The following is a 15654-nucleotide window of genomic DNA, read 5'->3' as shown; positions in this document are numbered from 1 at the left end:
CAAAGCCAATCCAATACAAAAGCATGGGGATGACCCAGGGCAATTACTTTTTTTTTAACTTATTCTTTTCCATATATGTATGTGTGCAGATATGTATTATGTGGTCCTGTGTGTGCATGTTGTGGCCGGGAGGTGATGTTGAATGTTTTCTTCAGCCACTCCCCACCTTATACATTGAAGCAATTTTTTTTTGTCGAACCCAGAACTTTCTAAACTGTTAGTATGACAAACCAGCTTATTCTAGCGATCTCCCGACCCTGTCTCTCAAAGCTGAGATTGCAGGGGGCGGCCATGCCTGTCTCCTTTCTGTGTGGGTCCTGAGGATTTGATCTTTAGTTCTCACACTTACACAGTGAGTACATTATCCACTGAGTCATCTCCCTTATGCGAAGGGGAATATTTTTTTTTTAAAGAATAGATGCATGGTTGAAGCCAAAACTTAGAATTAAAAAGATATGAATATTCTCAAAGATGCACAATCGCCAAAATTTTCAAAATCATAAAAGTATCAGAGAGCAGGGCTGGAGAGGTGGCTCAGAGGTTAAAAGCACTGGCTGCTCTTCCAGAGGTCCTGAATTCAATTCCCAGCAGCCACGTGGTGGCTTACAACCTTCTGTAATGAGATCTGGGGCCCTCTTCTGGCCTGCAGGCAGACATACAGACAGAACACTGCATACATAATAAATAAATAAATCTTAAAAAAAAAAACAAATATCAGAAAGCAAGCAATCCAGTGGGCATTCTGCTGTACCTCAGTTTACTAGCCATCAAGCTGAGGCCCAGACCCCAACACTGTTAGACTAGTTAGTAGTATAACTTACAGTCTCCAGACTATAAGTAACTGGAAGCTGGAACAGTTAGGAGCCCATCCTGGCCTGGGTCCGTTGCCATGAGGGACTCTCATCTTGCTTTACATGTGTAATACACGCCACACAAATTACAGGGTGAGCAACTGTCACCCAGGATAGAAGCCAAGTCCCCTAATTCTAAAGGGTCATCAGTCATCCTTGGACTCCATTTTTCAAGACTGAAATATTGATGAATCTTCTCTAATCCCATAGCTCATTCTAACTTTGTTTTAAATCATGACCCGAAAGTTGCTTTTAATTATACACAACAATCACCTACCACAAAGCAGCCTATTAACTACATACTGCGATTCCTGCAAGGACATACAGACAGACAGACGGAGATAACCCTCGAGCAACAAACTTGGTGGAATTCACAAAGCTTTCATTTGCTCAGTATGTTCTTCTCCTCCCCTCCTTTCTCTTTCTTTCTCCCCAGTACTAGAGGTTGAATCCAGGGCCTAAACCAGGCAGAGCAAGTGCTCCACAGCCTAGCACCATGCTCAGCACTCAGATGCTTTCCTAATGTGGCTCATTCCTTACAGAGTGGAAAGCAAAATTAATTGAACATTTTTTTTTAATACACAAAACCACTAAAGTATGGTTACTATAACTACGGGAGAAGGTGAGTGTGGGAAACAGAGGCTTCAAGACTCTACGACCCGTTAGTTCTGGTTTCAAATCTCAGCTCCCTCCTTCTGGCTCCTGTCTGTGGCATGTCTCAAGTCTACACTCTGTTCAGCACTAGTCAGGATGCCCAAGAGATGGACCTCACTGTAGGGAGACCACTTCATGTCTTGGACACTAGCATAGCATACGGTCCAGCTGAGGGATAGTCTCACTGAGCCACACATCCTTAATGCAGCTGACGCTGACATGGTTTGCAATGCTTTTTATTCACAAGCAGTTAGTCGAGACCCTGGCTTCTGTCTCATAGAGAATGAATTAACAACACGCATGCTGGATTCAGCCAGACAAGGAGAGCACAGATCTTTGGCCAGGGGTTTTGACCATCAAAAAGGGGAAGAGGAGATCTGGTAGGTGAAGGCTGTGATACCAGCAGCCAGGGTCAGGAACACTGTTTCCTGATGCTTAAGATCCATAGAGAACCCAGCATCTCTGACCACTGTGGAGAGTTACAGGGGCCAGCAGAGCAAAAAGACCTGGCTGGTATCTGGCAGCAGATATGCTCTGAAGATATCCTGTGTGGCAGGGAGCTCTTATTAAGGGGGTGTCCTCTGCTCTTTCCCAGGACACAGAAGGCTTCCAGGGAACCCCCAACCTGCACTGTGAAAGGAGAGAGAAAATCAGAGGAGACAGGAGCTTCTCAGCCTTTTAGAAAATTCCAGAGGCCAATATGTAAAATCTTGGAGACATGATTCTCTCAGCTATGACTGGACGGAACATTTGAGTGTGGAAGTTTCTCTGTCCCTCATCTCCCCAGCAGAAGTGACAGTTCTCAATCCTCACAGGCTACAGTAGCACCAGTGTGGTACTAAAGCACTCCCATCTCTCACTGTGATAAGACAGGACAAGAATATAGGAGGAAGAAGAGACCCAGAGGGGAGCCACTTGGCAGTAGGTCTACCTTTGGCAGAAAACGCCCAGTCTCCCCTACCCCAGGTCAAAACTCTACCTCCCTGAAAGGACAAAGGACCCATTCTTTGCCTCAGGCAGTTTTTTCCACTTGGTTGCTTTGCAAATTAGGAGAAGAAAATGGAAGCTGGGCCTGAGATTAGCAGGCGACCTTCCCTCTATGGGCCTTTAATTCAGAAACCACAGTACCAAACTCTTCACCTCCACAGCCCTTTACATCCCGGGGATGCTCCAGCCTTCCAAAGGGGTTATTAAAAGAAAATCTGGGACATGCAGTCAGCAGGTGATGAGATGCTGCAGGAAACCATAGCACAAAGCACTGAAAAGAGCTCGTGTCCTGGGGCTACCTGTGACACGAAGGGGAGCCTTTCTTTCTTTTTTTCTTTTTATTGATTTTTATTGAGCTCTGTATTTTTCTCTGTTCCCCTCCCCTGCCTCTACCCTCCCCTTCAACCCTCTCCCATGGTTCCCATGCTCCCAATTTAATCAGGAGATCTTGTCTTTTTCTACTTCCCATGTAGATTAGATCCATGTAAGTCTCTCTTAGGTTCTTCATTGTTGTCTAGGTTCTCTGCGATTGTGATTTGTGGGCTGGTTTTCCTTGCTTTATGTTTAAAAAGCCCTTATGAGTGAGTATATGTGATAATAATCTTTTTTGGTCTGGGTTACCAAACTCAAAATGGTGTTTTCTAGCTCCACCCATTTGCCTCCAAAATTCAAGGTGTCATTATTTTTTTCCTACTATGCAGTACTCCATTGTGTATTATGTACAACATTTTCCTTATCCATTCTTCGATCATGGGGCATTTAGGTTGTTTCCAGGTTCTGGCTATGACAAACAATGCCGCTATAAACATAGGTGAGCACATGTGCCTTGTGGCACGATTGAGCATCCTTTGGATATATACCCAAAGGTAGTATTACTGGGTCTTGAGGAAGGTTGTTTCCTAATTTTCTGAGAAATCACCACACTGACATCCAAAGGGAAGCCTTTCTAAGCAAATGGTAGAGAGGTTTCTGAGGACCCACAGGAGCCATCTGAAGTGGTGTACTGAGGTGGCCAGACAGGACAGGAAGAAAGGCATGGATCTGAGAGGTAAGACCCAGTGTGACCACTACTAACTGAACTTAGTGGCTGTATCTCCTTGGGCAGGTCCATCTCTTTGTGTGTCAGTTTTCTTTGTAAAACTGGGCTCTGGATGTACACAGTAGCTTGATAAAAAGCTACTGGGGGAAACCACGTCCACTCAAGGAAATAGCTTACTAAAGAAAATGGTGAGATTTTAAAACTGGTTATTTATTTATTTAGTTTTTTTTTTTTTTTTAGACCAGTGTCATGTGTCTGGTTTTGAACTCTGATCTTTCTGCCTCCACTTTCCATGGGCTAGGATTACAGAAATGCACCACCACCAAGCTCAGATGAGGTTTTTGTTTGTTTGTCTTCTATTTGTCTTTAAAAAAAAAAAGAGTTGTTAAAATTTTTATTTGAGCTGGGCAGTGGTGGCACTCACCTTTAATCCCAGCACCTGAGAGGGAGAGGCAGGAGATCTCTGTGAGTTCTAGGCTAGCCTGGTCTACGGAGCAAGTTCCAGGACAGCCAGGGCTACAAAGAGAAACCCTGTCTGGAAAAAAAGAAAAAAGAAAAAACAAAACAAAACAAAGCAAAAATTTGAAAGAAAAAACCAAACTTTTCTTGCTTGTTGACTAGTTAAGATTCTTCCTTTTGTTTTATAAATAAATGGGATAGACTCTGGGGGAAGCCAGTCCAGAATGGTACCTTTATAAAGATGCTGAGGGAGTAATGGGGAGGTGGGCAGGTGGAGCCACGATAAAAGAGAAACAGATTCCTAACCTTCTGCCAGGTCAGAATGTGCCTTCGTTTGGGGTGTGAATATGACTTGGCACCATCCATTGGTTTCAGTGTCATCTTTTGGAGACAGGGTCTTACATGGTAGCCCAGGTTGGCCCCAAACTCATGCGTGCTCGGATTACAAGGGTGTGCTGTCTTGTTCAGTGCATCACAGAGCAGAGTGAAACCACAGGACGAGGTGAAGATCTCGGCAGCAAAATGCGGCAGAGCACAGGTTCTGCATCCTCGGGCAGATCTGGCCTGATTCCATTTTTAAAAATAGTCTTCCTCCAGCGCTCCACGTCGCTATCAACTTTATACCTACCTGAGCTTCAAGGTGAGTTGGGCAAAGGTCTCTGTCATCCGAGTCTTAGGAGGTGTAGAACAATAGTTAAGGGTTATAGTGATAGTGGAGAAGGTGAGGATGCTTCCCAGTTGCTCATTCGTTCTTATATTCTCTCTCTCTCTCTCTCTCTCTCTGTCTCTGTCTCTGTCTCTGTCTCTCTCTCTCTCTCTCTCTCTCTCCCTCTCCCTCTCCCTCTCCCTCTCCTCTCATCTCTCGCCAGGATCGCCTCACTGTGTAGGCTTCCAATGCTTCTGCCTCTTGAGCACCAGGGTTATAGCTTTTATACCATTGTGCTGGTTACTTTTTATAAACTTGACGCATGCTCTAAAGAGTGAACCTCCACTGAGAAAATGCCTCCACCAGACTGGCCTGTAGGCAAAGCTATGGAAATATTTTCTCTATTAGTGATTGGTGTGGGAGGTTCATTGGGTGCAGTGCCCCCCTCCCCCTGCAGGTAGTCCTGTGTGCTATGTGAAAGCAGGCCTAGCAGGAGGAGAGAAAGGGAGGGGAGGGTCGTACCGAGGGAACATGATCAAAGTACGTTACAGACTAAGACGAAAATGTCCCTGTGAAACCCAACACTATGTACAGTGAACATGTGCCAATAACCAAAAGGAACGAAGAGGAATCACTTTCAGATAATGTGATAATTGCAGAGGCAGATGTATTTGTATACCACATGAGTCAATTTTAAGGCTTTTTGTTTTTCATGGTTAGCCTACACTAAAACCAATATACTGAGCCTAACAACCCCATCAAGACGTTTACTTAATATTTAACTAAGGCTAAATTACAGATTCTACTTCAGAGGGACAGAGGCAGAATCCCGGACGCCTAATTCTATTGCATTCCGCGCAAGTGAGAGGGGGCTTCCATCTGGCTATTGTTGGCTCTGCCTAAAGACTCATTAATCTCAAGTGAGAACCAATTTAACAAGCTGAGAAGGCTTTTGAAGTGACGGGCAGGAGCAGTTTAAACAGAGGATTAGGAGATAATCACATTTCAAGTCATCTTTTGGCTCCACAGAGTTGACCCCAGGCCAGGGGGTGTGAGGTGGAGGCCCTCTTCCACACCTCTCCAAGCAGGTGGCAAGCTTCTTTGTGGGACAAGCAGGTGACAGTCGCAAACACGGGTCTCTTTAGATGCGTCACCAGCCCTGCAGTGATGGGCAGGACTGCTTTACAAAAAGGTACCCACACCCTACAGCAGTCAGACCCCAGCAGGCTAGCAAGCGCAAGTTAAACGTGGGGTTCAGAACGGCTCTGTGCTGCTGGGTATCGGCTAGTTGGGGGTGTGAGTCATCAAGCACGGAAAGAAAAACTGTAATTTAACCCGAGCTCCCCATCTTCAGCTCTCTGATGAGAAAGCATAGGATCCCAAGGGCTCCCTGGAAAGAACACTGTGCTTTTCTGGTTTTCCTTATTGCCAAGTTGTGGCATCTCCAAGAAAGAAAACAAATAATAAAAGGGTGTACACTTGCCAAGCCATTAAGCTTTTCTCAAAATTGCCCCTTCAGTCGGACTGCATCCAAGCAGCAGGCAACCCACAAATTATTCGACATTAGATTCAGTGTTCATTTCAAGGGACCTGCTTGCTATCGAGGGGGCCTCACAATGTAGGACCAAGATCAGTGAAGACAGCCTAGCACTTTACAAAGGCATCACCCCTTCTATGTTGTTCCACCCAGTTCTTGCTATTTTTCTTCCTTCTGCACACCACAGAGGGACCTCTTTAAAATGTCACCTACGTAGCACACATGTGACCGTGTGACAAGCCTGCGGGGATCTCTGACTGTGTCCTTTCAGCTTAAATCAGTGGAGACCGCAGGCCAGAATCACTAAGCGCCTTGGAAAAGGTTTCAATTCTGGGTGTCGTCACTGCGGTAATTTGAATGTATTTGGCCCGCATAATCTCACAGGGAGTGACATTATTAGGATGTGTGACTTTGTTGGAGTGGGTATGGTCTAGTTAGAGGAAGTCTGCCGCTGTGGGGGCGGGCTTTGAGGTTCCATATACTCAGGATACCGTCCAGTGTGTCAATTGATTTCCTGTTGCCTGCAGGATGTAGCACTCTCAGCTCCAGCACCACCTCTGCCTGCACCCCGCCATTCTCTCCAACATGACAATAATTGATTGCACCTCTAAAACTGTAAGCGAGTCCCCTCCATTAAATGTTTTCTTTATAAGAGTTGCCGTGGTCATGGTGTCTCTTCACAGCAATAAAAACCCACACTAAGACAGCCACCCAGGTCTCTTTTGTTCCAAAGCCTGATCCATGACACTGGCAGCCCAGCCAGTCACCCATCCCTACCCCTATCCACCGCTGTGTGCACCAAGAATGGCCATTCTAAGGGACTGGCCAGAGAAGGATGGGTGTATGGGACTGAACTATACGATGAGCTACATACGATTGTCTTGAAACAGTCCTAGCTGAGAGCAGGAGGTAAGAGGGGACAGTCACAGCTGAGCTGCACCTGACAACCAAACCATTCCCTACTGTAGATCCTTGGAGGCTGTGGCTCCTGGATTCCCTATACCCTCAGCACGCACCCCACTTCTCTGAGTGAGTTTGAGCGGCCTTGTGTAGCTGAAAATAAAAGCACACTACCCGTGTCACACCAGCCAGGTGTTGCTTTTAGGACCATGAGCCTCTCTGCTCTGACCTCCAAACTGTGATGGTGTAAGCAAACCCTCTTCTCCCCCTCATCAGGGGCATGACTCGCTTCTGATCAGGGAGAACCAATCAAAACCCATGAATTATTAGGAGAGAATCTGTGTCTGCTTAGAAACTGCCAGAATCTACAAAGGGCTTGTACTCTCATCAGAAAAATGGAAATAGTTTCGCTATGTTTACACGTACCTCTGCACACATGTGGACATTCGCAGGCACACACACATACCACACACATACGTGCCCACACAAAAGAACAGCAACAATAAAAACCGAAACACAAACAAACAAAAACCAAAAACATCGACCTGGAACTTTCTCCCAAACAAGGCCAAGAGATAGGGTACCAAGGAAACAGCAGGAGGGGGCTCTTGCTGAACTACACCTGGACTTGCCACAACTGGTTACTCCCTAGGCAGGCACTCTGCCTACGATGTTATGATCTCTCCAATGTATTCAGGGTTATTGCTTTCCAGTGCTTGGAATTTCTGGTGTACAGCCTCCAGTTAGATTTTGATCAAATTTTACTAATATAGCCTCCGGGAAGGTTTTGCCCCATACCCCACAGGGGTTCTAATGAAGCTCCTTTGTTCCCTGCTCATTGTCTCTCCTCTCCTCTCCTCTCCTCTCCTCTCCTCTCCTCTCCTCTCCTCTCCTCTCCTCTCCTCTCCTCTCCTCTCCTCTCCTCTCCTCTCCTCTCCTCTCCTCTCTTCTTGTCTGTCTATTTATAGGAAGGGGTGTATCAAAGTACATGAAGTCACAGGCTGGTCTGTTTTTTGCAAACAAGATGCACTTACATTTTATGCTTTTTCTAAACTAGACTAGAGAAAGAGCAAATTCCCTGTAAGTGGTTTTAAGGAAGAAAGGCCACCTGGGCCAGGTACTTCAGTACCAAAGCAGGTGGACCTTAGATATGTCTGTGATAAGAAAGTAGTAATAAGGACAAAATACTTACGACCCATATCATGACCAATCTTCTGGACAAGTAAGGATCGATGTTCCAGTGGGTGAATGGGAGAAATGTGATGTAGAACACTTCCTGGCCCAAGGCGGCGGAAAACCGGAACAGGTAATAGTAGAAATAATTCTTCACAACGTGCTTCTCTACATAAGCCTGTAAGACAAAGGCCAGGAGTTCCTGAGTTCATTCAACATATCTGGAAAAGCTTTGCCTGAAACTCACCACCAGGGTGTGCCTCCTCCTGTTACTGTGTCTCATTAATACCAGCCTGTGTCACTGCTGAACACCCGTCAGCCCCAGCTTGTGAACAGAAGCAGAGGAGACATTAGGTTTGTTTGTTTGTTTTTGTTGTTGTTGTTTGTTTTTAAGATTCAATATGTAGTATCAAAGGCAGATGTACCAGGAGAAGCTCTCCTCTCCTTCCATACATCCACACACACACAAAAAAAACACTGGAGCACCTATGTTGTGTATATAGAAAGCTAGAAATTCGTAGGAGGTCAAGATGTCCGTCCAACCCATTCAAGTACCAACCAGGCCTAACCCTGCTTAGTTTCTGAGATCAGGTGAAAGCAGACTTAAGCACGGTGGTATAGTTACTAGAACATACGAATATGTTACAGAGTAAAGGGGCACTGCAAATACACTTAGGTGATGAAGTGTGTGTGTGTGTGTGTGTGTGTGTGTGTGTGTGTGTGTGTGTGAAAATGCTTTCCTGGATCATCCACGTGGGCTCTGTAGTCACAGGGATCCTTCACAAGATAAAGTGAAGGTGTAGTACCAGGCTTTTTGGCCTGTAATCAAAGATCATGAACCCATTTTGACTACTGGGTTTGCCTTTTCTCTTTTTTAATAAACTGCCTCTATTTCCATCCCTTGAGATAAAAAGGAGGAAGGAGGCAGAAATGTCAGAATCAAGGAGCAAGGTGGAAATGCTGCACAGCTAGCTTAGAGGATAGAAGAAGGGCCCATGAGCCAAGGGGGGCAAGCTGTGCACTCTCCGAAAGCTTAAAGTAAGATCTCCAGAAGGAATTGGGACCCCTTGAAGTTGGGCACAATGACTTCAGTCAGTAAAGGTCCATTTTAGACTTCTCACAACTGGATGTCTAAGACAGCAAGTTCTGATTGCCTTAAGCCACTAAGTAGCAATTTGTTTCTATAGCAACAGCTCACTCTCCCAGGGGCATTAGAAAAAGCCTGTCTCTCTACATTTTAGTTCCCCTTTTAAATATGACTAATGAAGTCACACCACAGGGATGATGTCACAAATACAGCTAGACCACTGGGGAATGTTAAGATGCTCTCCCATATTGTCACCTCTCTGCTATCAGCCTATCCTGGAACAGGCAGAAGGAGAATGTGCCAGGAAGAAGAGGATAATGAACTTTAATACAATGTGTCACTGATGTGTCAACTTGTCACCATCTAGACTCACCTGGAGAGAGTGTCAACCAGGAATTTTATTGTACATTGCACAATACAATCTACATTGTATTGGCCTGTGTGGGATTGTCTTAATCAGTCGAGGTGGGTCAGCAAGCCCACTGTGGGCAGCACCATTCCCTAGGCAGGGAGTCCTGAACTGTTTAGTAGTGGAGAAACGGAAGCCAGCATAAGCAGGCAAGGATGCTTACTTTCATTCTCTCTGCTCTTGGCTTTGTCTTCACCACCCCACAGCAATATGGGTTATAGCCTACATTTGGAAGCTGAAATAAACCATTTTCTCCATATTTACCTTTTGTTATAGTAGTTCCTCACAGCCACAAAAATAAAAGTAGAACCCCAAGGTAAAATAAACATTTTTATAATGTGGCACATTAGTAGCAAATTTAGCAATAAAACATTTCCATTTCTTGAGCGAACCAAAAAACTTCTTTCTCCATCTCTGCCCCACCCCAGCCCCGCCCCTTTCTGATGGAGACAGTGTCTCACTATGGATGTTACCTAGGCTGGCCTGGAACTCTCTAGATCACACAGGTGCTGCAAACCTGACAGCGATCCTCCTAGGCATCCCAAAGGCTAGGGTCCCAGGGGTAGGACATGAGGCCAGGTTTGTAAACTAGAGAATCTGAATGTCACTGAAAGCCATACACACTAACAAAGCTAAAAGACAGACACTGGAAATTAGGAGGACAGGGACAGCGTGAGATTGGGAGGTCTAAAGACTTACAGGTCTGCAATCTTATTTTGTTTTATGCCAAATCGGAGGTCTTTGAATCATGAGGCGGGGAAAGTCATTTGCATTTGTTTTTGAGACATTCACCTGCCTGTCTTTAAGGTTCAGAAGCTACACCATGACCTGGAGATATTCTAGAGAGCAGGTATGGCAGGCATTCTCATCTGCTGAGAGGAATTGTGGAGGAAATAAATTTTTCAAGGGCTGGTATCTTGGAGAACTTGGAAACAGCCAACAATACTTTTGTATTTTAGGCATTAAAATAAAGCTGACCTTGAAAGTTGTACAAATATAGCTAGATTCGATACTGTTGGCCCTCTGCCACGTATGCATTTTTCTTCTTTTTCTCTCGGAGAGGCTCTGGTTTTTATTCCAGCATCTCAGTCTCCCCAACAGCACCCTGGAACCCTGGGGCGGGGGGAGTTCAATGCCTTTTGCACCAGAAGATCTGGCGTCACCAGTCATGGTTAGTTAGAGGGCTCAGTCTCAAGTTAAGAGTGCACAAGGATCACCCTGAATATGCTTCCTAGTAACAGTGGCACATCCTGTAGGTTAAAAGGGGAGTGGTCCTCACTCGTGGGGGTGAAATTTACTTCAAAGTGAGTTTAGGAAGAATTGAAGAAGGCCAACATCGCACGACAGGAGTTTTCCAGATAACATCTCCGGACACAAAACTAACTTGACAGCCAAATTTTACCACTGAAGTCTGAGTTACACGTACCCAAGTAACATGGTGAATGATTATCGTTTTATAAAAAGAATCTTTGTGTTTCAGTGGATGAAGCATTGGCTGTGCGAATGAGGACCTAAGCTGAGGTCTCTAGAACCCACATAGAACCAAGCGCTCCACTGGCATCTGGAACCCCAGCACTCCTGCGGTAAGATGGAAAGCAGAGACAGGAGAGTTCAGAAGCTCCTGGACCGGCACACAGCAGTGGACCACAAAGAGATGAGGTCTCAAACATGCTGGAAGGTGAGGACCGATGCTCGTGATTGTCCTCTGACCTCCACACGGCCACCATGGCGCGGATGCACGCTCATTCACACTTACACAGATATTAGAGCTTTACTATGGTGTAGGAGACAAGCAGAATTCCATTTCTCGGGTGTGTGTGGGTTTCCTCCGGGAACCACAACAGAGACAAGAACAAGAGTTAGAAATAGAGCTGATGAGTTAAGGGAGTGGGTGTGAGAAGAGGGGCAACAGCTAAGAGAAAGGAATCTTCGTCCCAGATCTCTCCTTCCCTGTTCCCAGCTTACCAGATGTAAGGGACCCTTTAGCCCAAGTGCTTGGGCAGTGTTCTGGGGTCTAGGAGACAAAGTTTAACATGCCATATTAGAGATAAGAAGGAGGTAGTCCTAAACATGGACATGTGGGTTGACGGAGAACAGCTCTTAAAATGTTTGAGAGTTTGTTCTTGGCATGTGACCTCTGTTTGTCCTTGGCATGTGAATTCTGTTTGTCCTTGGCATGTGACTTCCTTCTAAAGAATTTTAGATTTTTACTTTTTATTTTTTTTTTTGTCCCTTCCAGTTTCATACATGTTAGGTCTTTTTCTGTTATTAAGACAAAAGCCGAATGCTTTTTAGTTGCATATCAACTGTCACACAGCCAAATAAGAATGTCTGTCTGGGAAATAAGAGCGATAAAATGGAAATTACTCCCACGGGCATTATTCTAGACTGCCAAATGTCATTGATTTTTCTCATTAGTCTGTCTTATGGATTGCTCGTGTTTTCCTAGGGCATTTTGGCTTTTTCTTTCTGTGATCTCACCTTTCCTAATCACATCTTTCCTGTGTGACCCTGAATTCTCCAAAGGCACAATCTCCTCCATCAGGGTTCCCATCACGGTGATGCAGGCGGGCAGGGGAGGGAGGACTGCTGGTGTTTCCAGGTAGCCCATCTTCTGCAAAGCTGCAGTGAGTGAATCAGAAAGTGATAAGGGACCAGAGTGGCTGCCTGAGCGAGACAGCCAGAGGCCAGTTCGTACGGCTTCTTGACTCAACTCCATTCAGAATATCTGAGCAGCGTTTTGTTTTCTAGTCATGAACCCAGGAGTCCTAAATGCCAAGGCCGTTCACCCAGGTCGGCGTGTCTGATCCAGACAGCAGAGAGGCGAATGCCCGGCAGATCTGGCAGCCTGCCCAGGATTTCAGAGGAGGGACACCAGAAATGGCTTTTAGTCAAAACAAAGTGTGACCTTGGGGGAGTCCATGTGCCTTTCTGGCTCCTGCAGGCCTTCGTTTTAGAGGATGCAAAGGACAAAGTAGATCGGCTCAGTTTGCTTAGCTTTAAGCATCTACCTCCGAGCTATGTCCCTCGCCGTCATTCTCAAGAGCGAGTATTGCTGATCTCAAACTGACAATCCTCCTGCCTGAGGGATCACTGGGTGAACGCCAACACACCTCAGTTGCTTTTTACTGCATGATTGAAGTGGGAGGTCGGAGGAGGAAACAGCTCGTTAAATAAGATGTTGCCCCACAACTTTCATAACGAAATAAGACCGAGTGATGTCCTCATAGGATGAAAGGGAGAAAGGGCCTGGGGGAAGCTGTCTTGGGCCACATTTCTCTAACTCTCCCAAAGCCCTCAGCAGCACCTAACAGGGCAGTTTGGCAATCAGTTTGAAAACCACTGAGCTCAGTGTCTCTTCCTGGCCCAGACATCACCTTCCTGTTATTAACCCTTGGCCCTGATCACGTGGGCTGTAGCTGTTCCAGCCTAACCTTGAGGTCTGTAAGGTGAACTCTGGAAGAACCTTGAGGCAAGGCCGTGTTACCTGTCTATTCTTTTCTACATTAAAGCTATAAATATGTCTTCTTCCAAAGGTCAAGTTCAAGTAATCCCACTGTTAAAGCAGGGCTCGAAGTCCACACTGAGAGTCTTTCTTTCTTTCTCTCTTTCTTTCTTTCTTTCTTTCTTTCTTTCTTTCTTTCTTCCTTCCTTCCTTCCTTCCTTCCTTCCTTCCTTCCTTCCTTCTTTCCCCTTCTCTTTCTTTTTTTTTTTTGAGGTGGGAAAAACGCACAAAGAGCATATAATATAAAATACGTTTTACTGTTCTTGAAAAGGGTTTGAGGTTTGGTTTTAAATTAGGCTGCACAATTTTCAAGTCTGACATCTCTCATCATGCCAAACTGGCTTCCACTAGCAATATTTGATTATATCTAAAAGGAAAAGAGTTTGAATTTTGAGGGGGGAAAAAAAAGCCCAATCCTGAGAACAGTTAACATTAGTCTTATTTAAAACAAAATGACGGCTGTTTTATGTTGATTTCTGCACACTTCTCCTCACACAAAGCCAGGAACATAATTGTCTCTCAGGCAGGAACTGATACGGATGGCCACCTGCATGCACACACCCTCACTGAAGTACATTTGTTCACATACAAATGCACAAAGCATCGTTCTGAGCATGCCTACTGGAAACGGCTTTGCTGGTATTGATCAAAACCTCTAGAGTCAAGATCAATCTAAATTTAGAGAGAAAGATATTTTGATCTTGAGCCTATGTTAAGGCAATCTATTATCATGTTCTGAAATGAGAGAATTTTGGATCATAACATCATTTTTCTTTAAAGTCTAGAAGCGATGCCAAAAAAGCATTATTTTTCATTTTCTGGGATGAGGCAGGAAGCACCACGGATCCAGACTGAGTTAAAAGCAGAACAATTCCTGAAAGATTAAAGAGGAGCTCCCAAAGCTGCCAGCATCTGAAGGAGCATCCATGAGATGCCGTCCATCCCACTGGCCTAGCTGATACTAACGAGGCGGGAAGCTTATGGGTCTGGGACAAGACGATGCTAGGCCTGCACTCAGGGCCGGGTAGCAGGGCACTGTCAAATGAGGGACATGTAGGTGAAGAGGGTGCCAGAGTCCCTGGAGATGACTTTCCATTTGCTTTGTCACTGTGGCCTGGCCAACTGTCTTCTACAAATAAGGAAAACCCAGCTTTTCTATATCAGCCCCCTGAACAGAGAAGCCGAGAGCTGCTACCACACGATGCCATGAGCGTAGCCCCCTGTGCTGCTCACTTTAGTGCTTGCCATTGCCTGCTACAGTGGACACACACTCTCGAGGCGCTAAGCAGGCCACTCTCGTCAGGGGCGGTATAAGTAGCTCACTCTCAGCGGCTGAGAGACACAAAACCCATTGTATGCTTCTTTATAAATGACTTCAGATCTAAAGGTCTTTTAGAGAAGACATCAGAAGCACTCTGCCCTCAGCAACGGTTGATCGAAAGGAAAACATTATCATTTAATGTTCTTTATTGGGCTTTACTTTTTTTTTTAAATTTTAGAACCAGGTAACACTTCATTCCACAACACAGAATGAATGTTCCGTGAGCCTGGCAGAGCACTCTCTAGCAGTGGTCCTCAACTTTCCTAACGCTGTGACCCTTTCATCCAGTTCCGTGTGTTGTGGTGACCCCCAATCATAATATTTTCATTGCTACTTCAACTTTGCTACTGCTATGAATCGCAATGTAAATATCTGATATGCAGGACACCTGATATGTGACCCCTGTAAAAGGGTCGTTTGACTCCCAAAAGGGTCTGAACTCACAGATTGAGAACCACTGTTCTGTGCAAAAAAAAAAAAAAAAAAAAAAAAAAAAAAGCAAGCCTGCTGGAAGAATGCAGAAAGCAAACCCAAGCATGGATCAGTCACTTTCCTTCCTTGCAAGCAGACAGGACAGAGGGAAAACAGCAACTTCTCCCCACTGTATTTTGTTTTTCTTGTTTTGGTGGGCACAGCAGTTGACACTGACCTGGTTGAGAAATCCGAGCGTTCTTTCTCTGACCCTGATTATTAGAATGCCCAATTAATGTCTGGCCTGGGGAGGGAGAGGGCAGGCCACAGAGCCAGGTGGTGAGGACCCCAGGCCAAAGCGATAAGGTGCTCTGATTAAAGCCAGGCTGGCTCACTGCTCACTGTCCGACTAACATTACATCAATCGTATGATCTCACGAAGCCTCAGTTTACCCATTAAGTGGGAAGAGTAACAGAACAAGTCACAAAATGATGCTGGGAGGATTAAGGGAGAAAATTTCTCAGTGAAAACTGTTTGTTATCAGGATGATGATGATGATGATGGTGATGATGATGATGATGGTGATGACGACACTGGAGGTGGTAGCTGTAGTGAGAATGACCAAGAAAATGGTGATGATGGTGGTGGCCGTAGTGAAAGCAGGGAAACCTTCT

The 15654-nt window shown here is 45.3% G+C and overlaps 1 protein-coding gene across 1 annotated transcript in view; it reads right to left on the bottom strand.

The window, feature by feature from the left end:
- The window catches only part of Sgpp2 (sphingosine-1-phosphate phosphatase 2), a 110086-nt gene that overhangs the window by 50184 nt on the left and 44248 nt on the right, over positions 1 to 15654 (bottom strand). Inside the window, exon 2 of the mRNA XM_048459253.3 lies at positions 8266 to 8424. Within this exon, the coding sequence (XP_048315210.2) occupies positions 8266 to 8424 (159 nt within the window). The remainder of the gene's footprint in view (positions 1 to 8265; positions 8425 to 15654) is intronic.

This window comes from Myodes glareolus, chromosome 1, assembly GCF_982192425.1.
Source record: "Myodes glareolus chromosome 1, mMyoGla1.1, whole genome shotgun sequence".
Lineage (NCBI taxonomy): Eukaryota > Metazoa > Chordata > Mammalia > Rodentia > Cricetidae > Myodes > Myodes glareolus.
The sequence above is the reverse complement of the archived record's forward strand: the minus strand, read 5'-3'. Positions and strand labels throughout refer to the sequence as shown.